This window comes from Petaurus breviceps, unplaced genomic scaffold (assembly GCF_028583685.1).
Source record: "Petaurus breviceps papuanus isolate PSGF00001 unplaced genomic scaffold, PetGlider_PUasm1.0 90842, whole genome shotgun sequence".
NCBI lineage: Eukaryota > Metazoa > Chordata > Mammalia > Diprotodontia > Petauridae > Petaurus > Petaurus breviceps.
Genome location: NW_027187358.1, coordinates 6,647,207 through 6,672,569, shown reverse-complemented (window position 1 = coordinate 6,672,569; position 25,363 = coordinate 6,647,207). Strand labels below are relative to the sequence as shown.

The window sequence follows — 25,363 nt, the reverse complement described above, 5'->3', positions numbered from 1 at the left end:
ATACTGCACGTGTTTTTTTTTTTTTATGTGTTGTTTAGGCTTGTTTAATTTTTTCTTTATTATAAGGTTACAAAATTATCAGTTTTCCAGTAATTATTTATATGCTATCCTTCTGATATAGCAGAAATACCAAATAAGATTCTATTTGACAAGTGGAAGGAATCGCTTATTAGCATTAAATACTCTACAATAAACATCATGAATCCAAAGATACACCTGTCACTCACTCAGCATGCATTCATTAAATGTCTATGTTTAATAGCACTTTTGCTTGCCAAGGTGTTGGTCACAGAAACATCACTGACTTCCAGGAGTAAACAATGAAGAGAAAGGAGTATGTATCTACATAGTTACACATCTATATCTTTACACATACAGAAGAGCAATAAAATGTCTCTTACTGTGGAGTAAGACTCATCTACGAATGCTTCATAAAAAAAATAGGAATCAAATTAACTTTGAATTTCCAGTGGGGTGAGGACTTTGTTTACTTCCATATGAGAAAGACTCCTGATCTTCCATTCTGCTAGTGCCAAATCACCTTGTATCTATTTTGCATTTGTCATCATTATTATTAATAATAACTTGCATTATACTGTTTTTAAAGCTTGCAGTATGCTTTAAATATATTGTTGAATACATATTTTTTCCTTTCATAAAATGTAAGCCTGAAAGTAATACCCAAAAAAATACCTTCAAAAACTTTGATGAGGCTTTCAAAGTCAAGATTTATTTTTGTGCCTCAAAGGCCTAGGTATTTGTAAAAAAATAGCAAGTACTCTTTGATGGTTGTATAATTTCAGAAGAATGGGTGCATGGCTTGATGACCTTGGTTAAAATTTAAAAAAAAAACTAACTTTCCTATGTGAATGTTTTCAAAAAACGCTGAAAATTCTTAAATGCACAATACATGTACTAAGAAATATTTCTTTAATGAGTTCTAATGTCTATATTTATTCCCTATATAATTCTATAAAACAGACAAGCTAAAGATAATAACTATACATTCCACTTTAAAAAAAAAAATGATCATGCAAGCTTGATGTGAAGGTTAGGCCAACTCTAGAATACAAAACAGCTCCCAATTATATTATCTCATCTGATCCTCACTACAGCCTAATGAGTTTATCCCCATTTAAAAGACAAGAAATTAAGGGTCAGCTTAAGTGACTTGCCCAGGGTTACCCAACTAGTAGGATTTGAACTCTTCTAGGTCTGAATCCATGATCCAGGTCTCCATGGCAATATCCCACGACTAAAAGTATCTACTACACTATTTCTCAGACTACAAGCTGCCAACCCACACGTGAATTTGTAATTTTACATATGTATCAGGTCTGTATATCTAGCTTATATATAAAGTTCATAGTTATACAGGATATATGTTCATCCACAAAGTGTTCCCTTAATGCTCATCATAGCATGAAAGTGACTCTGGGATTTCAAAAGCTGTGCCAGAAAAATATGCTAAGGTCTATCATACCAGGAAGGCTGAGTAATCTCAATTTAAGAAGCAATTTAGCCAAAGACCAGTAGTTTGGCCATTTAATAATAAATTCTTTTGTGATGGCAACTTATGAAACAAAGAAAAGTACAAAATGGCCCTGAATATCGTGCTTTTGCAGTAACAGTGACAAAAAGGCAGAAAAGGGAGCCAAAAGTGTTAAAGAACTCCAGAGTCTATAGAGATTCTCTACAAACAATGACACAACTACTAGTGATCTAAATGTGAATGCCTGTAAAATACTTTCAGAGAACAGAGTCCTACTAATATTGACAATTCTTATTATGAATGAAACCAGAAGACAAAAAGTTGTAAGTAAAGGATAAGATAGCTCACAGGTTATTCTTGGAGTAGACTGGTTTTATCATGCAACTAAGGGAAATAATAAACATCATCTTCACCAGATACTTGATAACTTGGTCATTTTCTATTACCTGTACACACTTGGGGAATGCAGTGGATAGAGCATGGGCCTCCAGTCAGGAAGATCTAAGTTCTAAATCTGGCCTCACACACTTTCTATTTATGTGACCTTAGGCATGCCACTTAAATCTCTGTCTCAGTTGCCTCATCTGTAAAATGGGGATAATAATACCTACCTCACAAGGTTGTTGTGAGGATGAAAGGAGGTAATATTTATAAACAGCATAGCACAGTGCATGGCATATATCAGGTACTTAACAAATTTTTTTTTTCTGTATCTCTCCCTGCCCAAATTATGCCTGTAAAAAACAAAGAAGTCACCATGAAAATAATGGCAGCATATATATGCGAGCACATATTATAGGGATGACAGGAGAGAAAAATGATAAGAATTTCCTAAGATCCTTCAAATGAAATAAAAATATACTTTATTACTCAGTAATGTGAATGGGGAAGATAGCAAAAATTGCTTAACAAAATATGGCTCAGTAATAAAGATACAAGAAGTTGAAAGACTTACTAGGCTATACACAAGTCTCAGGTTTTTATGATATGTAAAGTTTTCTCCACAAGGTAGTCAGAAGATGCTATACATGATAAGTATCAAACACTACATAATTATATTGATTATGTTCTTTAAAAAAGAAAATCATTGAGAAGTGATACAAGTCATTTCTGCAACCAATTGCTTGTGGCCAGCCATCCTTCTTGGATCAAAGGTCAATCTTTCTTCACTATTAGGTCCCAGACCTGGTTTCAAATATTGTCTTTGACATCTGTGCCATTGGGAAGTCACTTCCCTTTGTTTTCTCTTCTGTGGAACAAGATGGTTGACCTAGGTGACACCTCTATGTCTCTTCTAAATCTATGGTTCTTTTAAGAACAAATAAAAATGAGCATCTATGCCATGCAAGAGGCAAATAAAGTAAATAAGTTAGTGATGACAAAAACTGGAAAATGGATCAAAGTGGGACAGACAACACACAATTGACTAAGGAAAAAGATCTGTCAAGAGTTTGATAATAGACTTGTTTTCTGTCAATAGTACTAGACTTATATAACAGTGCCCAATCTGAAGCATCAGGGGGTAGAAATGATCCTGAAGATGGGAAGAACTACTAGACTAGACCAAATGCACACGCTGGATCACAAACAAATTTGAGGATATTTTAGAGACTGATTTTCAAAATATCTGAAAGAAAGGATACCAAATGGCTAGGTGGGAAAAAAATCAGACCCCATTAATAACATAAGAATGCAACCATGAGGTTATCAGCATTAACAACTGGCCCGTTTTTACAACAGGCCCTATTTGACCATCCCTATGAAGCTTTTGTGAGGGCAATCTACACATGTATTGAAGATATCTTTCATGAAGGCATGAGAAAGAAGTAAGTGAGCTTTCACAAATGATGCTCTTATAGCATATTACATCATTACAGGAATGAAAAGTTACAGATAATACAGAACCCTTGTGCCTGTCAATTAAAATGTGTTTAATTCAGTAAAGCAAAAGGCTCTCCTCCAATAAGCTAGCATACATCTTTTTGTTAAAAACGTACACACTTAAAATCTTTCTTTAAAGACCTTCTGATTATGAGTATTTAGACATAAAACAGGGAGAAAGTATTTGCAATATCATGGTATTAAATGGTACACAATGGTAAATATATTTATTTACCACATAAACAGCAATGGTATTTATCATTCTGAAGAATGATAAGCAGCACAAAGCCTAAATCAGAGAAATTTTCTATAAATGGTGAGGTCCTCCAAAGGTTTGTTTGCAGATGATATTATCCTAACTACTCCAAAGTCCAAATACTGTAAAGGCTCCTAAATGTGATCAATGATAATTCATAAATTTGATTTAACAAACCACACAGGAAAAATCAAGTGGAGGAAAAAATATGTATTATTTGGACCATGATAAGCAGTTGGGTGGACAGCCTATAGAATCAATCCATCAATACATATATCTTTGACAGACACTGCACACGCACAATTAAGTGGATCCACAGATGAAAAGAATGGATTGAGGTGTCTCTAGGAAATTTTGTAGTTTTTTTCTTAACCCTAAAGTTCATTTTTTTAACATCAATATTCCTCTGGTGATATGGTATGAATACCAAATGGCATTCTCATGGGGCTTTAAAGTTTGTAAAGTGTTTAGTACACATTATCTTAGCTCATCTAAGCCTCAATATAACATTCTCAGGTAAATACAAGGGTGTATGAAATTGCTTGGGATAAACAATAATTTTGAAATGGTTTTATGTCAGCAATGGGCATGCAAGTGTTTCTATTGACACAGTTGACTGAGAATGTCTGACCATAACCAGATTAAACCAGATTGAACAAACTTCCTCACCTTTAGTTAGTAACCTATCAGCTGAATGCTAGATTTCCAGCCATGCACGTGTTCAATTATTGTGACAAATACAAAAACAGTGACTGTTAAGCGACATTACAGCAGTTACTGGCCAAATCAACAAGCATTTATTAAGCATTTACTATGTGCCAGGCATCATAGTACTAGCTTGGAGGGTCAAGTGTATCATGGAGAATTAAAGCTCATAATGAAACAAGATCATAAAGAAACAAAATTAAGACTAAAGCACAAGGTAAAGTGCCATAAAATATGGAAAGAAAAATACTAAAATCTAACAAAGTAGCCTAATTAATCCTCAGAAAATGAGCAAAGATCTTCAGAAGGAAGATGGAGAGGTTATTATTCTTCAACAATGAAGCAAAGGCTTCCTAAAACTGAAAACATAACAAGACCAGTAAAATAACAGCTGCTACTGACTTCCATGAAGAAAAAATGCTTGTCATGGGAAAGATAATATCAAAGTATCCCAAAAAAGTATCAAAGACTCGAAAATTATTATTTTGACTAATTAAACTCACTTTTTCATTCAAAACTACATCAAAACTGTGTTGTAAGAAGTCCAGGTGAGCCTATAAGATCTGGGTATACTCATTAGAATGTAAAATATCTACCCCCAAAATATATTTGGGATTTTTTAAATTTCTAGTGGTGTTGCCCCATTGAAGGAATGATGAACTTTGATAAATATATTGATATACTGAGAACTGTTACATAATAATAATAATAACAAATTTCCAAAAGGAGATGGATATAAATCCAGGACGTTCTGATTCAAAGTTCAGAACTTCAGGAATTATGGATTTCACATACCTTTCAAATACCAGTCTCCAAAAAAATTTAAAATGACAGATTATCCATGGTAGATCTGAGTAGTCTGCAATACTGTATATAACCAACATTGCACATAAGGAAAAGGTCTACAATGAATTCCATCCAAGACATAACCAGAAGAGGAAGTGGGTCAGTATGTAATCAAAGTGCAGGATAATAGATCAAAAACTCTCTGTTCCCCTGATATACATACAATAAGAGATCTAGAGAAAGTCCATCAGGTGAGCAGACTCTCTGGAAAATTCAAGGAGGACATGTACACCACAACATTTTCTTCTTCCTGGTTACTGAATATTTTTCTGTATGTTTGTTGTTTTACTTCTAGTTCAGTCAAGTTAAGTTCCACAAACTAGAAATATTTAAGGTAGGACGGAATCTTTAAGGGAGGTATGAAGGGAACTGAAAAGTAGTTGCTACTTGATAATCAGATAGAAGAATTAAAAAAACCAATTCACAGTTCAGGTTCTTTTCTTCCCTATACTGCATATAACCCAAACAGCACTCAGAATTTATCTGCTATAAGACATGTTACATTATACTGGATAGGAATCAAAGCACTTGCACAAATTTCTCAGAGAATTATAATTAATATAAGAAAACACTGTATTAGTTACCCCTGCTTTTGTAGAAAATCAGACCTGTTATTTCATCAGGGTACTTCCAAGTGAGGAACTCCCTTTATCAAATGCATACCTATTTCTTCTCTTCAATTCATGGTCTTATATAGTTACTTAGCGCACTGAGAGCTTAAGTGATCAACAGGTTCACACAGCCAATATATATCAAAGGCAAGCTTTAAATCCAGGTCTTCCTGACTTGATGTAGCTCCCTTTATCCAATACACCAGTGGTGTGAAACTAAAATAGAAATGAGGATCACTTATTCAGAAATAAGGACCGTGCAATCCACGTGCTGACTGAGTTTTAAAATGTTATCTATGTTTTATTATAATTTTATTTATTTTGTTAAATATTTTCCAATTACATTTTTTCCTCTGACTCAGGCCACACTTGGGAGTATAGCAGGCTGCATGTCTGATACCCTGGCACTATATCATACTGTCTCTACTTGGAGATGAACATAGCTATTAAACATAACCATTCTGTGTAATGGTGTGTATTTGCTACAATGGGATCATCTACCATATATAAAAGCTAAGTTGCCCCTGTATCACAGGATCATAGATTTAGTAGAAACTTAATATTAAGAGTTATACAAGAAGTTTTATATTGTGCTTCAACCTTCTCAGTTCACAGAAGAGAATATGAAAAGATTAAATGATTTACCCAATTTCACACAAGGAAGATGGAGTAGAACAGAGGATTAAAACCCACATTATCAGCCTCTTTCTACTATCCAGCTTTCCAAGTGTGTGTCTGTTTACCCTTTTCTCTCGGGGCATCTCTCTCTGTGGGTATGCCCATGTCTTTATAGTCTTTGTTTACAAGTGTATCTAGGGGAAAAACTATGGAGTCATTTATGTTTTTGATGGTGTCTCTAGGTCCATCTCTGTGAAAGGGTGTCTGTGTCTGGCTGGGAATTTGTGGGTTTATTTCTGTGGGAAAACATTTCCATATAGGTGTCTGTGTTGATGTTGCCACTAGGTGGCAGGATTAACAAGAATGAATTTATGCCAATTGTTACCAAAATTCTTTTAAGAAACACATAGTTGGGGAAAAAAATCAGAAGTATAATCCATGAGAGGTAGCCTAATGAAATAGAAAGCACTTCAGCTCAAATCTCACCTGCTATAAGGAGGCCTTTCCCAGCTTCTTCCCCACCTCCCACTTCTGCTCTCCCTTCAAAGATTATCTTTCATCTACACTGTATTTTCCTGTGTGCTCATAATCATTTGCATTTTGTCTCTCCAGTAAGAATATGTGCTCCTTGCGGGGAGGGACCAGGTTTTTGCCTTCTTGTGTATCCTCAATGCTTAGCATATACTAAGTAAAAAAAATTTGCTGACTTATTTAAAGCCAAAAGGAGGTGCGCCTAATCTTAGTTTCGGTACCCACTAGCTGAATGACCACAGGCAGGTCACTTCACCTCATTAAGTTTGGTTGCTCATCTGTAAGATGAGAACATCAGACTAGATTCTTTTTAAGAGGTTTGGCTCATAATTTATGATCCTGGTTTATCTGGATTATGGAACAAGTGTCCACAGTCAATAAAAGTTCAAGAGAAAATACATCACAGCAAACTAACAAATGAAGTAGGTACCAGAAAAAAGAGTAAGCAGAGAAACGTTACAGGTAAATTGGAAAAAGGAACAGAGAACAGATTCATGAGGGCAAGTGATCTGGATAAGATAGCTAGAGAGAGGAGGTAATGGGCATGAGAAGCAGCTATGCCAAGAGAGCTGTCTAGTCAGGGTTGTCATGTTTCAAATGACCTCCAGAAGATAAGGAGGGGGAAGGGGAAAGAAGTAGAAACAGAGAGGGTGAATTTAAGACAATGTGAACTATATGCCCCTACAATCATTAAAAGCATTATACTGATTTTTCATTCAATTCAATTGAACAAACATTAAGTGTTTATATTCAAGGCACCATGCTTTAATTCAATGTAAACTCAAATTACAAATAAGAATTAGGCATAAACATCTAAAACTTGCAAAGCTTATGAATTTTCTGATTGAAGGAAAATGTAGCATACATAATATCAAGTTATTTTGAAAACTATTAAAGTTTTCTTTTTTTATTTCTTTTTGGAGGGGGAAGGCAGGGCAATTGGGGTTAAGTGACTTGCCCAAGGTCACATGGCTAGTGTTAAATGTCTGAGGCCAAATTTGAACTCAGGTCCTCCTGACTCCAGGGTCAGTGCTCTATTCACTGCACCACCTAGCCGCCCCATTAAAGTTTTCTTAATGTAAATCGGTAATGACTTAATCAGTGTGGTTTCTTAAAACCTACAAGAACAACATCTCAGAGTTCCTTCTACATTCAATGAACGTTCATTTTCAATAAACACTAGAGAGGCTAACAAAACAAATGCAACTCCCTCATTTTGAAAGCCAGATTAATCTTTCAGTACCTGACTAAAAGAAACTCAGGAGACATCTATTTCAAATATAAACCCAAGCTCACAACCTAGGTGTTGTCTTTGACTCCTTACTCTTACCCTCCATATATCCAATCTGTAGCCACGGACTGTTGATTTACCTCCATAACATTGCACACTTATGCCCTCTTCACTGCCACCACTCTCATGCAGATTCTCATCACCTTGTGCATGAACTACTGCAATAACATGCCCTAGTTTTCCTGCCATGAGTCTCCACTTTAGTCCATCCTCCACTTAGATGTAAAAGCAACCTTCCTAAAGTGCCCGTCTGAGACCCTGACCTACCTCAATAAACTCTAGTAGCAGACATCTCATCTCCTGACTAGGCATTTTCACTGACTTGTCTCCCATAACTGGAATGTCCTCCCTCCTCTTATTTGCCTTGTGACTTTCCTGGCTTTAAGTCCTAGTTAAAATCTTACTTTCTACAAGAAGCCTTGCTAAATCCCTTTTAATTCTAGGGCTTCCTCTCTGTTAATGCTGTTCAATTTACCCTATACAGAGCCTTTTTGAACATAACTATTTGAATCTTGTCTCCTCAACTAGATGACAAGCTCCTAGAGAGCAGGGACTGTCTTCTGCACCTTTCTTTGTATCTTTAAATGCTTAGGACAGAGCAGGCACTTAATACATTTTTATTAATGGACAAAATTTTATCAATTGCTTTTCTCTCAGTATCAAAGAACAATTTTTTAGCATCCCACCCCGCTACCAAATACAGGAAATTCAGAAGACTTCTACTTTTCAATTATACACAATGACTAATATGTGTAACTACGATATGTAATATAAAACAAGAAACTATAAAACAACAACACAGACTAGAGCAGTAGACTACAGGCACAGAATTAAGGTACATGATATCCAACTTGATGAATATATATATTTTGCCTAGCACTTTGCTTAGCTATAAGAATGAGTACTAATGGTTTAGAGGTGGGTGGGCACATGGAAATGGTCTAGGTTAGGAAAATTAACCTGATTAATTGAGTTCAATCTAATTTCTAGTTCAAGCCAAGTTGATAGGATTGGAAATGTAAAAAAAAAAAAAAAGTTAAAATTTAGCCAGACAGTGTCGTATTATTGGCAGAAAAGTGAAGGCATATATCCTTAAGAAAAGAAGAAAAAAAAAAGGAAAGGGCAGAGCACACTACCTTTGAACACTAAGGAGAAGGACATATAATAATTATTATTATTACTGTTGTTGGAAAAGTGGCTCCTAAGGTGAAAAATTTTGCATTACAGCAATAAATTCCAATTATTACATATAAAATTTTTAAAGCTAGCATGGTAATAGTTTTAAGTATCTGGCACTCCTGGTTATATATTTGCTATTACTTTAAAATCATAAATCTGACCTAAGAAAGTAGATATTTTAGACAGGTCAGCTATTGTTTCATTTCAAACAGTCTTTCTGCTGTTTTTAGGTTTTGTGAAAGATTCTTAATAAAAAAAATTTCAAGTCTAAAGTAAGACAGACTTGAGTCCCTATGAGGGCATTTAAAATTGAGCATATTATTAGATAGTTGAAGAAGCAACTAGAAATATTTGGAAATGTAAAAGAAAAGATTATGAATAATTCTTTACTATAAACATACACCAAACACTGAAGACTGGCAGATAAAAAGTCTTTAGTTTCAAGTAATTTCACTATTAAGACTAATAATTTCCATGGATATTTGTGGGTTTTTTTTTAAGATACTGAATTTTTTTTTGACAGAAATAAAGGATCCAAAATTCAAACAATACCACTTATTACCTTTCTCTTTCCCAAATGGCACCCCTTCCTCCCAATTCTGATAGAAACTAGACTCTACAATGCCAGCAAAGTCAGACAAAAATTCTAGTACCAAGTACAGGAAAAAAGGCAAGGTTCTATTTCTCCTTTCTAGTCAAACTTGACTTTGACAGTTGTTAAAATTGTTTCATTTGGAGGAAACTAATGGAATTTAGAATAAGACCTCATCACAAAAATAATATATACTTAGCTATAGAAAATGATTTACTGAATACATTATAACAAATTCAAAGCGATTTGGACATAGAATGTGTTAAAGTTTCAAAAGTTACATTTAAACATCAAATTATGAGATCTCATTTACATTCTAACTTCTGTTATCTGGGGGGAAATTTGTAATACATTAGGTTTACCCTGTACATTTAAAAATCTTTCAATATCACAATGGCCCAAGATACATCAAGTCTATGTTAAACATGACGTTATTGTCTTATAGGATTTTTAAATATGGCCAACAAATTAGAATAGCATCAAGGTGTTGAAAAGGAACTAGGTTATTTCTGTTAACAACTTACTGTTGAATACGGAGACCTGCTTGTTTCTTTTTTTTTTTTTAATCTCTGAAGTTATAAGAATTGATTTCACTCTGACCATTCCCCTGAAAAGGTGGATAAAAATTAAAGTTAGATATTTTGGTACAATTCTATTTTAAGAGTAATATGGATTTTAATTAGTATTACTCTATGCATTTTTTGAAAATTTCTTTCCTGAAATATTTTTTTACCTACACGATTCTCTATCAAGTTTTACAGTAAGTTGTTTACTGTAAGTTTTATAGTTTAAAATAATATACTCTAAATATATTAATTATAAAAATGCCTTATACAAAATAGCAACATATCACACTGTTTTTATCAATCCTTTATTGAAGATAACAAGTTGGTTATGTTCACTGCATTGTATGAAACATCACAATATCATACTGGGAGGTACTATCATCAGTACAGGGTTGGACCAGAGCGAACAGTCTGAACAATAAACCATTTTGCATTCTTCATTCCCTATCTTTTAACAACCCCCAAACCCGGTTAACATCATTTAAAACACTTTAACTTACAAGGCTAAAATCTAATGAATAAATAAAATATACCGTGGCAATAATTGTCTATAGACAAAAAAAAAATCAGATGCACAATGAAATCGGATGATTAGAAAAGCTGGCTGTAGGCAAATGTGTCACTTTACAGACAGCTTAGGGAAAAAGTTACAGAAAATACCATGAATTCCATTTCACACAAAACCAGTTGATGACTCATTAGCTTAAACTACACACAGGGCAATAACATCCTCGCTGAAACACAGTTTAAACAAATAGGAAAATGTTTACAAGGCATCCACATCATGTAAATCATATACAGATGGATACATTCATTGCTTCCCCTACCCAATAGCTTCTTTTAGATAAATACTCTTCATGTTCAGCATTAACTGGGCTTAATACATGCACAACTCAAAAAAATTCAGAAAAATTAATGTTATTGCAAAAATAGAATTAAACTAAGAATCTTCAAGTACCTTACATGACAGCCACTCTGTACCATGCCCACTGTTTATAAAATGAAAGGTCACGGAACCCATGAAAATATCTCTGTAATATTTTCTTAGATCTAAAATAGATAATTTTAACTGTATTTATAGTAATCTCAAAGTGATATTCTGAGTTCTGAAAATAATGCAAAATAAAAATACCAATTTTACATAAAATTTCTGTTTTTATCTTAAGCTGGAAATTCAAACTATAGAAAAACCACATTTAGAACAAAAAAAATCACAATTTACATTATAAAGGCAAATTTTCATAATAAAAAACTGAAGCAGTGAGATGTCAAAGCAAATTGCAGCTAATTATAAGTTAAATCAGTTTGGTTTAAGGAGACTTCTAAAGTTAGATGTTAAGGATGTGTTGTGCACATGGGTGAAATTCTGAAGGAATTTTGATGCCTAAAATCATCTTATTATTGCCAAATACACTTATCTTGAAGCAAGGCAACATCACAATTTGGACACTGTTGGAGAACCCAGTCTGGTATTACAGGTAAAACTGAAAAATAAAAAAAATAAAAATAACAACACTAATAAATTCACATCCCATAGCATATTGCCCAACTGACATTCCAAGCCACAGAGCCTCAAAAGCTTTCCAACTTGGTAAAGTGAAATAAGTAGCGTCTCAGACAATTATTTGTACTCTTACATGCTTATATGTTGTGAGTTTTGTTAAAATAAAAATCAGAATGTATCTTCAGAGTACAACTATAATCCCATGCACCTCAGGCACATTTATTGATTTATGGTAGTTTATTGATTTATGGTAGAATCACTCCATTGGTTTCTAGTAATCAAGTTCAATACAGATGTAATCAGTATGCCTGAGGTTGGCAAAAATACTGTAGTATAGGCAATGCTAAGAGTGGCAATATCAGAAAACACAAAAATGAACATATGATGGAAAATTCTGATAATTTTCTGCTCATTTCACAAAATGTTGGAAATCCACCAGAATTATTCCCTGGCATTGAAGAAAACTGTGATTAAAAGTTTTTCCCCCAATTTTCAGAATCAAAAGCATTTTAGTAGATTTGTAAGGCTACCATGGGTCTTCTAGATCTCCAGCACCCTACAGGAAGAGAAAAGGAAGAATATTAATATTATTCACCTACACTACTCCCACAATGGACTGAATTTCAAAAGTTTAAAAAGAAAAACAAAAATCACACAAACAAAAGTACCTTCTATTTGAAAAGCTGCTTTTATACTGAGGTCATTTCCATTCCCACTATGTTAAGCCTTTTTAAATATTCCAAATCATAATTGCATTGCACTTTAAAAATTCATTTGGAAATGGCAGAAAGATAGGTATACTGATGAATATCATTGCCACTTCCATTCCATTTAAAGTAACTTAAGATAGTTTATTCAAATTACTTTCAGAAAAACAAATCTTAACTGAGTCAGAAAATTGATTTTTTACAGAATTTCATATTTATCAGGGGAAAAACGAAAATCATTTCTGCTGAGTGATCAATAGCTATTTTATTTGAAAATAAATTATAACAAAACAAAACAAATACAGCTTTAAAAGTATTCCTAGCATAAGAAATAGAAAGCAAATGTTTTATTATTTCTAAGCAATGAATACTTTTATGAAAGTAGCTAGTTGTAAAAATCATATGGATGACATAAAATTTTATATTTTCATACACATCCTTTTTTTCTTGCCAGTTAAAAAGGACCAAAGATTTGTATAAAAGATTTGCTTGCATATTAAGTACAAATTTCTGGTTTGGATTAGGTTTCTAGTATACACTTGAATATAAAAACTGTAATCTTTAAAATCTATTTTAAAAAATTACAGCATGCATAAATTATTCCACATTTCATGCTTTATTGGGGGGAAGTCTTAAACACAAATTTTTTTTCATACTAAACAGTTTCATATACATTTTGTTGTACAGATATCATCTATACAGAAACTACAAACCACAGTTTCAGGTATAGTACACTTTTTCTAAAACTATATTTGTTTTATAGAGAATATACAAAGTCAAAAGAAACATTTAATTTCTCACAAGTTCTAGAAATAAAACTACAGTGCTTTAAAATAAATACAATTTCAAACAACATTGTCAGAAAGCATTCCAAGAAAGAAAAGCCATCATTGGCCTTTCCGCAATAACTAATACTAAACAAATGGCAAAATTATGAAACTTGAGTTCACTAATATGTAAAACAATGTAAAACAATAAAGTTCTGTATTAACAAAGAACCTGTCCACAACAGAAATTAATCTTGGTTTAATGAAACAGGTAAGAACTCATCTGTCATAGTCCAATTTTAAGAAAGAAAGAAACAGAAAAAAACCCCAAAACTACTGACTTTAATTGGTGACCTGATTTCAGGAACACCCTATAAAATGAAATAGGATATATAATTTTATTAAGTTTAAAGTACTATAGTAAACTTTGAATTATCTGATAAAAATTATATGGAAAAAGGCCTTCTTAAAAAATAAGACTGTACAAATAAAACTAGTTTTCCAAGATTCACGTAACAAACTGATACACAAATGCATACATTATACTAGCTAGGCAAAACCATCAAATCAAAGACCATAAACATATTAACAAAAGAGAGAATTCATATGCGTGAATCGCTCATCTTTGTCCCTGCATCTTCATTAGAATGTTCTAATTCAGCAAGATCACTTTTTGTTTCAGTATGGGGTTCCAGCACTGTCACTGGGTCTCCAGCATCATTGTTCGAAGAAGTAGCTCCAGCAGCTGATTCAGCAGGGCTTTCTTCTCCCTGTACTTTAGCTAGCCTGTAACTAGTCAGCATCTCTTCCAGAAGTTGTCGGTAGTTTCCCCTATGATTAATTCTCATTTGCCTGAGAGCTTCCACCAATTTTCCCTGTGATCCACTTTCCTCAGCATCATCGGAGGCCTTTTTTTAAGATTTAAGACCCCAGTGTCAGTAGACAAACTAGGATAATATAACATATAACATAACATAGTATAGCAAAAACACTCATTTCTCTATCATGAGGTGTACTATCTAAACATAAGACCATTTTATTAAGCTAGCAGAATAGGAATCTGACCATGTACACATGAAAAAATTCCATGCTTTATCATCTATTAAATATGCAGTACTCAAAATGCTATGTTCAGAAAACAGATAACTTTATATTCTTTCATGCTATACTTTATTAAAAATTATTTAGAATTTCTGAAATTGAAAATACTCATAACTTCAATGATCTCATTTTAGATAACTTAGTTATAATTTCCAGTATACCCTGCTATACAGTCTAACAAATGGTCTTATGGTGTTTATTAATAATAAATCATATATCTCTAAATTATGTGAAAAATAAGCATTCCTAATGATAACCCCAAAAAATGCCTTTAGTGTTATGGGAGTTTAAAAGTAGCTCCCATCTAAAAAGAAGTAATTTTTTTTTTTACAAAAAATTAAGTTTAATATATAATAATGTTTTAAAGCCTTGCAAAAAAACATAAAAATATTAGTTAACAACCACATGAATCTGCTTAAAAAATAGGCAAGTTAGAAGGTTGTATATAAATTACTATTACTCAAAACTGGACTTGGTTTGGGTAACAACGTTTTGGAAGAGAAAAAAAAAGCTTGCTTTTCTTCTTAAACCAAGCTTGGGATATTAATATAGAGAAGTGATTTTTAAATGCTGTTAAGACAAACTATTAACAACTTCAATTTTACATACTATTAAACTTTAGCAATTATTGCATAGTCTCTAATTACCTTCTACTCCAAATCTACTTGAAATTCTCCATAGATTATCAATCCAATCAAGGGTTATTTGATAAAAGATATAAACCTTTTATCACAGTTAGAGAAATGTTCTGCATTTCCATAATAAGAAAAGTACATTTTACCAAATATAATGTAACTAACCTTCATATCTGGCTTGCAAGAGTCAATGAATGAATAGTGGACCACCATTTGCTTACCATTTAGATGATGTATTATTGTACTAATAAGCTATTATAAAAAAACAGTCAGCCTTTTATACCCCACTCCCTATTTGGTTTTCTGCATATTTAAATTTTTGTTAATTTATCATAATGGTTTATCAGTTTCTCAGGAATGTCAGTATATTAAAATTTAGACTTTTAATTGTGAAGAGACTGGACAACTTAAGATGAATTTTTGGCCATGGGTTATTAAAGACTGTACTTTACAGTGGTAGATGGAACACCCAACCATGGATCTTTTAAGGAATCAAAGTAACAAAAAGTATTAGGCAAAGTAATGATTTCATGAATTCTTACTTTTTAATGGCAAAAATGTGTGCTATTTATGGAAGATCAGTCTCAATTAATGCCAAATGAAACATAAATATATGGAATGTGGTTAAATTTAACCTAGTGCCTAGTTTTGTATTTAAGACAAAACTTCTGAGTTTTAGAGAAGCTTTTAGAGAAGCTCACAGCTCTCTCTACCTCTTCTAAAAGGATGGCTGATAGAAGGCAGGGCCCTGGAAGCTCAATATTCCAAAATTCTCACCCCTAATCCCTATTGATCTGATCTGATTACAACTCATTATTATGAAAATTAGAAAACTAGTATAAATCAAAGCATTCACATTTTGGAGCTTCAGGTTAGCTTTTTTCATGGAAAACTATTTCCAAATATTAAATCTTTAAACTCTAATAATGTTATATCTTCAAACTCATAATTATTTTAATTGTAATTGTTACTTTCATCTCTAACAAAATCTTATAATCCTGAGAATTTCAAGCTTAGTAGCTTGTAGTGGTAATAACCTAAAACTTTGTTGGGTCATCATCCTTAAAAAGAAGGCAAAGGAACAGAATGCCATTGAATGTCTATTACTACTGAACCATACCACTCACTTCAAGGCTTCCACACATCAAAGACACTAAAATAACCTTGGGCCAGAAGTAGCTAGAGTACAAGTAGATAGCTGCTATAAGCATGGGCTGGGAAAATAGCCCATTTATTCTTTTCTAAAAGCTAACTTTCCTCGAATAACCCCAACATGACATTTTCAAAAAAACTGTTATCCTATTGAAATGAAGTGTCAACCTCTCTGTTGACAACTTTACATAATTTATCTTATATGGGGCGTGGTCCCGTTGGTAAAATGTCTACATTAAAATATCATCTAAAACCTCTCATAAGGACTGATAAGCATGTCCTTGGGGCATGAAAATGCGCTACAAAAAGACATTCACATATACACTTTTGCTCTAAGAAAAGATCCTCCACAATTCTAGAGGTCTTTATTTGGAACATTTTCTAAACCTTCACTAAAATTGAATGTCTCCCATGCTCTGAAGTTCTGTCAATTTCTTTTGGGATTGAGTACCTATGATGTCTAAGGAATGTGGCCTATACAGAGTTTATGATTTTCCTAGTTCTGCAGCCTGCCTTGATTATTCCTCCTCTCAACCCCCCACTCCCTGTAGATTGATGGAGATGTGAATGAATGAACAGAGCTACTAGATGATTTTCTGCCAGATTCCAATCTAGAAGCAAGCTGTGTGGGTTCTCTTCTTTCTCAATTCCCTCTGTTTCTAGTATGAACAGCTCCAGGGTAGAATTCAAGCTTGCTGAGGCCTGAGACTATATGGGGAATCACATCTCCAAAACCTGTCACAGTGCCTTATTAAAAAAGGCATTTAATGTTGTTGATTTGAATTTGATGAAACTCACCTCTTTCCACTAAACCCCCTTGTGGGCTGTTTATGTTTCTCTACAAATTTGTATAATTTCCCCATATACCCTGGTATTTGCTCTCAAAAGTTTAGAATGTAGCCTATGATTTTAAAAATAATTAGTCTAATTATACCCAGCAGCCACAGAAAGGATGTTAGAAATTATCTGATGCAATTTCCTTATTTGGTAGATGAGGAAATGGAGGACCAAAATGGAAAAATCACTTGCCCATGGTTATATTTGGAGTCAGAGGACCTGGCATTACATCCTGGATCTGTTACTAACTGTCCGTATGAGCAAAGGTTCATTTAAACCTTTTGGACCTTACTTTTAAATAAATATAAATCACTATAAATGATATCACAGAATCAAATTAAAGCTAGAAAGGAAAAGAGAAGTAATTTTAGTCCAATCCCTTCATCTTATAAGATAAGGAGATGGAGGTGGTAAGAGAAGGGAAATGAGCTGATAACTGTAACAGGAGAACCAGAATCCGAGCCCAGGTTCTGATTCCAAATCCAGCACTCTTTCTAGTACATGATATGCTATTTCCTAAACTATAATAAAACACCTTGGATTACACAAACACTGCAGCTCAACATTATCTCAAATACTCCCTCCTGAGAGAGAGTATGATAGTGGCCTTGAGATCAGAAAGACTTGAGTTCAAGTACCACCTCAGACAGACTGTATCAGACACACCTCGGCAGAACAGCTGGTGAATTGCCCTGGTAACTAGGGGAAGTTTCCTCACTGAGGTTTTCATTTGAATGAAATCAGAGTTCTTTCACTCAGTTCCTATGACACCATGGCTAGTAGTTACTGGAACAGCAACCTGCAGGCAGGTCTGGAGACTCACAAACTAGAGTTTCTTTTTCTTTTCATAATACTACATTTTGTCTTCCCAGTCAAGGACACAGGTTTTATAAACCAAAATCAATAAATTTAACAGTATACTAAAATATTTCCTTCCCATTATCTATGGTTTTATATATATATAAAATTAAAGAAAAAGGCTACAGTGGCTAACCTGTCTTTTCCAAAATTTGTTATTTTAAAGGCTTTACTATTTCTCAAATGTATTTAAAGTCAGTCTCAGGAATCAAATATTATTAATAGACACAGAAGGTAGAAAAGATAGCATGAAGAGACACCGGAAGACATTTAATGATTTTTGTAGGTCTTGCCTCCTTGGAAATGAAATCACATTTTCAACTAAATAAAATCAAACTGACAGAAATTTTAAAATAACAATTAATCAAATGTATATGACTTCAATGTCTCAAAAGGATATTAATATTTCTTTAGAAATGAGAATAGCTAAAAAAGTAAAAGATACCTGTGTAGTAATACTAAGATTCTTTTCAATAGTGATAGGGCAGTGAAAAGAACACTGGAGAAATATAAGTCATAATCCCTTACTAATAAGCTATGTGACCCTGAGCAAATCACCTACTCAGCTTCCCAGACTATGAAAGAAGAAACAATATCCTTAAAACTTAACCCAGTTTAGTAAATAACCACCATTTATTAAGTACTACCCTTTGCCAGGCAGAGTGTTAAGTGCAAGGAATACAAAATACAAGAAGAGGCCAAAGACAGTCCCTGCCCTCAAGGAAGGACAGCTAAGTGGCATAGTAGATAGAATGCTAGGCCTGGATTTTTCTTCCTGAGTTCAAATCTGGCCTCAGACACCTCCTAGCTGTGTGTTCCTGGACAAGTCACTTAACCTTGTTCACTTCAGTCCCCTCATCTGTAAAATGAACTGGAGAAGGGAATGGCAAGTAACTCCAGTATCTTTGCCTAGAAAACCCCAAATGAGGACATGAAGAGTTAGACACAACTGGAAGGACCGAACAAATACAATGCCCTCAAGGAGTTTACAATCTAGTGGGGAAAACAACAAACAAGCTATACAAAGAAAACATAATAAATAACTGAGAAGAGAGGTGTTAGAATTAAGAGTAAATAAAGGCTTCCTGTAGAAAACGAGCTTTTAAGTGAGATTTGAATCATGGTACCAAGGATAGGGGGGAGAGTATTCCAGGCGTGGGCAACATCCAGACAAAATGCTTGGAGCTGAGAAGAATTTCTTGTTTGAGAAAAAGCAAGGAATCCAGTGTCACTGGACTGAAGAGTATGAGTTGGAGAGTAAAGTATAAGAAGACTGGAAAGGTAGAAGACGGCTAGGTTATAATGGGCTTTGAACACCAAACAAAAGATTTTGTATTTAATCCCGAAAGAGATATGGAACCCCTGGAGCTTAATGAGGAGGGAGGGATGTTGACTTGGTTGGATTTGTGTTTTTAGGAAAATCACCTTGGTGGCTAAATGGAGGATAAAATGGAGGGGGGATACTGGATACAACAGGCTACTGTGATTATACAGGTGTGAAGTGATGAGGGACTGCACTTCAGAGAGGGCAGTATCAAGGTGGGGAAAGCAACAAGCAGAAAAAGGGGCATATTCGAGAAACTGTTGCAAAGGTGAAATTGACAGACTTTGGCAACAATGAGGGCAGTGGGAGTGGGAGGCAGGGGCAGCAAATAGTGAGGAGTCCAGGATGACTCCAAAGATATAAGCCTGAGAGACTGGAGTGTGGCAGAGCCCTCAACAGTAATAGGGAAGTTAAGTGGGGATTGAATTGGGTGGAAGAGGAAGAGAGTTTAAGGAAAGATAATGAGTTCAGTTTGCAAATGTTGAGTTTAAGATATTTACTAGACATCCAGTTGAGATGAATGAAAAGCAACTGGAAATTTAAGACTGAAGGTCAGCAGAGAGGTAAGAGCAGGAGAGACAGATCTGTAAGTCAGCAGCACAGAGATGGTAATTAGATCCCTGGGAGCTAATGAGAGCACTAAGTGAAGTAGCACAGAAGGGAAGAAGCCCCAGGACAGAACTCTGAGGGACACCTATGGATAGAGGGAATGGATAAGGGAGACTGAGAAGGAGTGGTCACATATGTAGGAAAAGAACCAGGAGAGGGTGCTGTCTCAAAAATCTAGAGAAAAGTGTATCAAGAAGAAGTGATCAAGAGTGTCAAAGGCTGCAGAGTGGTCAAGAAGAATGAGGATTAAGAAAAGGTTCTTCCTGGATTTGACAATTAAGAGATCCCTGACAACTTTGGGCAGCAGTTTCAGTGGAAGGATGAGATGAAGGTAGGGAAAAGGGAGAGTCATGAGTTATTTGAGGAGGAATAAAGAGCCACTATAAAGAGTGGGATGGTCAGTTGATAAGGGAGGTGTAGAAGCATTGCCTAGGGCTCAGCTGAGGTCATATAATAAATAATATAGTAGACCCAATCAGAATGGTTGCATTATTTTCCTCTACCTTTGGAGAAAATTCAGCAGCACCTGTATAGGAGTGACAGTAATAAACAGTAGGAGTCATCCAAGGCTGATAGGATGCTACTGTTGATAAGAAAAGGCAATATAATAACTACAGGATTGTTGTGAGGATGGCAGGAAGACATGATGGAAATAAACTACCTCAACCACCTCATATTATGGAAGAGGAAGCTGAGCTCCAAAAGGGCAGTGACTTAACCAAAGTCATACAGGTGGAACACAGCAGAGCCCATATACAAGCCTAGACTCATCCTCTGATTCCAAGTCATATCATCATCCATGAATGCATGCTGCTTTGAAAACTTTTTAGGGTACATAATAAATGCCTTTTTAGTTGGTATACCAATTAATATTGGTTATTAGTGGTCATTCATGTCCCAATGAATCTTACATTTAGAGAAATAGTAAAATGACAATAAGCGTACTAGATTTTAAAGATTATTTTTCATATTTCTACGTAGTGGAAGAGGTACTAGACTTAACCTGGGAGACTCAGACCAAAGACCTCACACTGCTACTTATTAGCTATAACAAGGTGCTTCACCTTTGAGAGCCTTAGTCTCTTTAATCCCTAAGTGAAGGGCCTGAACTACATGGAAACTCTAACATTCTGTAATTCTATTTATGACATGAAATTTCCCAATCTCACATTCTTACAAAATGATCTACTAAAGAGAACAGTAAAATAAAGTATACAGAATTTATCACAGTAAGATTAGAAGACTCTCCTTTAACCTAAACACTTGTTCTTTATATAAAAAAGAATGCTAAATTATAAGATTTGGTCATTATGCCAACATTTCTAAATGATGGGGAAAGAAACAAAGAGGAAAACCAGGTGATGTTTTTTTTTTAATTTGGCTTCTTCTCTAATTATTTTTTAAAGCACAAAATAAGTTAAGACTATGACAGAAATAAACCTAAAAGCTAATGTTAAAGATTAAAACATACGTTTGTGTTAAGTTTCAATCTATTTTTCTATATACTATGACTCAACACTGCTTCCCTTCCCTGCTCCTTTCTCCCCGCCAAATACCAGATCGCCAAAGAGTGTTGAATCTTTCTTTGCAATTTTTCTCACTTTTAGTATTTCCATTTCCACTATCAGGTTCTTATTGCGACTAGATTAGATTATTTTAATAGCCTCACATCTGATCTCTTTCCAGACTCTTAGTATCTTCCTAAATCTTAGTATCAACAAACAAACAAACTTCAATGGCTCTCCATTACCATCAGAATAAAGTCCAAAATTGCTTACTCCAGTATTCAAAACTTCCTCACTACGAGGTCCCAACCACCACTGGGCTCCCTCTAGTCTTGTAAACATTTCAGAAAAATGAGCTTCCTAATTCGATCCAGAACATGCCTTAAGTTTTCCTGCCTTGGCTCTTTTGTAATTGCTTGCTCCACTGATTTGGAATCATGCCCTCTTCTTCTCTCCACTGATATAAACATCTCTCTCTTAAGACACTCAAAAACCTACCACTTTACCCATGACTAATAGTTATCTATACTGTGAAATAATCTCTACAGCCCCTCTTAAATTCCTACAGCAATTATTATTTGCATAATTCACCTAACAATCACATTCTGCCTTCTGAGATTTCTTCTAGTGCATTAAAACCATTATTTTGCCTTTTATATCTTAGTACCTCATCTAACTAGGGCACCTAATTAGTACTGTGGATACAGTGCCAGGCTTAAAGTCAGGAAAACTTATCTTTCTGAGTTCAAATCTGGCCTCAGAGACTTTGTAGCTGCATGACTCTGGACAAGTCACTTCACCCTGTTTGTCTCAGGTTCCTCATCTATAAAAGGAAACAACAAACCATTCTAATATCTTTCCCAAAAAAAGACCAAATGGGTTCATGAAGAGTCAATAACTGAAAAACAACTAAACAACTGAACCTCATCTAACTAAACTGAAAATTCCTGGAAGGTTATCTTTTTATTACTTCACACGCCTACTGTGTACTTTTCTTAAACGCAGGCAACAACACATTTGTTTCAAAGGAATATAAAAGTTTCTACACTAAAATAATTATCATTTAGAAGCACTTCCATAAACCTCTTAGAGATTTTTTAAAATTATGAATCAACTAAATAAAGGAATGTATTCACTTAGGATATTTAGGACAAGATTATATCCTATGGTGTATTACAATATCAGGAAACACTATAACTTCATATAGTTACAGAGTATGGCATGTAAATAGGGTTCAACATAAAACTCTTACTTCACTTAAGAAAACTGAGGAATAAAAAGGCTCTACAAAGTTGGTCACCACAAAATCTCTTTGAATATCTTACAGACACTTAAAAGGGAACACACACACACACACAGAGGCACTACCTACTTATTTAAATAAAGGTAATAAGGTAATAGAAGTAATAAGAATTATTCTTTAATAATGTTAGTTTCTCAAGTATATTAAATTCTATTCAGCCTTCAGAGACCCTAACTTTCTTGTCTTCACAACTTGTGTCAATCCTATGCATAATTTATTCTTTCAGAATAACACTGCAAATCTTAATCAATAATCAATTTACACTGAAAAAAAAATGAGGGCTATTATTTTCAAGGATTTCAGGGACTTAAGGGGAGAAATCTATATAAATATTTATGTATATATCTAAAATTATAGTCAAGTTATAATAACCTTAAAGTATATTAGATCATGACTCCCTAAAAACAAGACCCACGTCTTATTCTTTTGTTTATTTTTCTTAGTTTTTGTTAGTGTCTTATAAGGAGGCACTAAAATCTTTCTTGGATAAATAAGTGAATTAGGTTTGGTGAATTAATTAGTGAATTGGTATGCTTAACATTTCACCTACCTTTAGAGAAGATCTTATGTTTTTTCTTTTTGGAGGGCAATTGGGGTTAAGTGACTTGCCCAAGGTCACACAGCTAGTTTTTTGTGTGTTAAGTGGCTGAGGCCGGAATTGAACTCAGGTCCTCCTGACTCTAGGGCTGGTGATCTATTCACTGTGTCACCTAGCCACCCCAATGTTTTCTACAATTCTTATCCATGACTGCTCATAATTCAAGAGTGCTAGCTTTTCTATGACTTCTAACATTTTGCACTGATTAGTATAACATTTGCACTCAGATTATACAACTGATAACCCTCACTTTACCAAAAAATCAATTAATTCATTATACTATATATTTCCTGGCTATTTTCCTTTTTCAGTCATAGCTATGACATGAAAGTTGTCTTAATAAAGGCTCCCCAGAGGGGTTATATTCACACTGATTTTTAAAAAAGCAATTTTTTTACTTGCTAAAGTATTTGATAAATTATTTGTGCTTTGTACTTAATAAGCTTATGTTGAATTGAGTATCTGCTCATTCAATTCAGCATAATTATATTTTGCTTTAAAGAAAATTTAAAAATTAAAATATACAGTGATTGGGAGGGTTTATTTTTAAAAAGTTAAATCTTTAACTGGATCTACCAGGTAATAGTGTTTCAAAACGTTTTAAGAAAAACATCCCAAATGCTTTTTTCCCTCAGATTATATAAATATTAGAAAGCTATGTGTATAGCCCAGTTTTCTTTTTAATATATGTAAGGGTAATATATTAAAAATGAAATGTTCATAGGTATAAAAGTAAGAGTGATTTTGTCTCCATCCCTGCTCACCAAAAACTAACTTTTACCTTCTGGAAGATATCAAAATATTCAGCACAATGATGGCTGACTAAAATTAAATCATTTATCATGGTTGAAGTTGCATTTTAAGTCTTCCACAACTGTAAATGCTTGCTAAGAAGCCTAACAATTTCAGCTTTGCCACTTACTACCTGTCTAACTGTGTCACCTCTCCTGCTGGGGTCTAATCTGTAAAACGACAGCATTAGACTAACTGACCTCTAATGTCTCTTCCACCTTTACATCAATAAAGTCTATGATAAAATCTTCTCTAAAGTCCCTTTCAGCTTGACAATCATCTGATGAAAAAACAGAGTCCTCTCCTACTTGTCAGCTTAAATATTCCAGAATATACATTTTTATGACATGGCTCCAGACCAGAAGAAGCTTACAATGTGGCTGAAGAGAGAGAGACAGACAGACAGACAGACAGATACACAGACACAGACACAGACACACACACACAACTCTAATGTCTTAACGCCCTATTTTCATTTATTCAAAGTTCTTCTGTTTGTATATCAATAGTGTTATTTAGGATTAACTTCTTTACAACTCATTAAGTACCATTATGTATTTATAATCTTTTCCTGGAACTAGTTTTGCTGCTAAAATAGGGAGAGGGAATGATATATGACGATCCTGCTCTGAAAATAACAGCTTCTGGCAACAATGCAACCAAGACTCTTTTGGCCTGATAAGAATAGTTAAAGATATGTAAATGGTGGTAGAGCTATTTATTTCTAAAGAGTTTTTCCACTGAGCTTTATGGTTCCCTTCTAAGCTTTCCAAGTAAAATTGTAAAACCCAAGTTACTTGTATGAGTCTTATATATACAATGGATAAATAAGCTCTTGTTTTGGGGGGGGGAAACTAACTTAAAAATTTGGAGCACTAAAAATTCTCTGTATATTTTGATGACTAGCTTAAAAGTTCATCAGAATTTCAAAAGAACATTAATTTAATAAGAGATTATAGGGGAAAGGACATCATCTGATCATCCCATAGTGTAATAATTCAATTTAGATTTATACACTCATGTAAAAGCTTACTGCAGAATTTCTCTAAGATTCTTGTATTTCTATAATAAAGGAAAAATCCAATTATTTTCAGGTATTCATC

At 34.1% G+C, this 25,363-nt stretch overlaps 1 protein-coding gene across 2 annotated transcripts in view; it reads right to left on the bottom strand.

Moving 5' to 3' along the window:
• Positions 1-10,856: 10,856 nt before the first annotated feature.
• Positions 10,857-25,363, bottom strand: part of PPM1B (protein phosphatase, Mg2+/Mn2+ dependent 1B) — an 89,312-nt gene continuing 74,805 nt past the window's right edge. Inside the window, exon 6 of one of the 2 annotated variants that reach the window (XM_069071610.1) lies at positions 10,857-12,628. In XM_069071610.1, the coding sequence (XP_068927711.1) occupies positions 12,599-12,628 (30 nt within the window). In that variant the 3' untranslated portion in view covers positions 10,857-12,598. Of the gene's footprint in view, positions 12,629-13,376; positions 14,455-25,363 lie in introns of those variants that run through there. The other variant, XM_069071609.1, reaches the window with a different exon arrangement.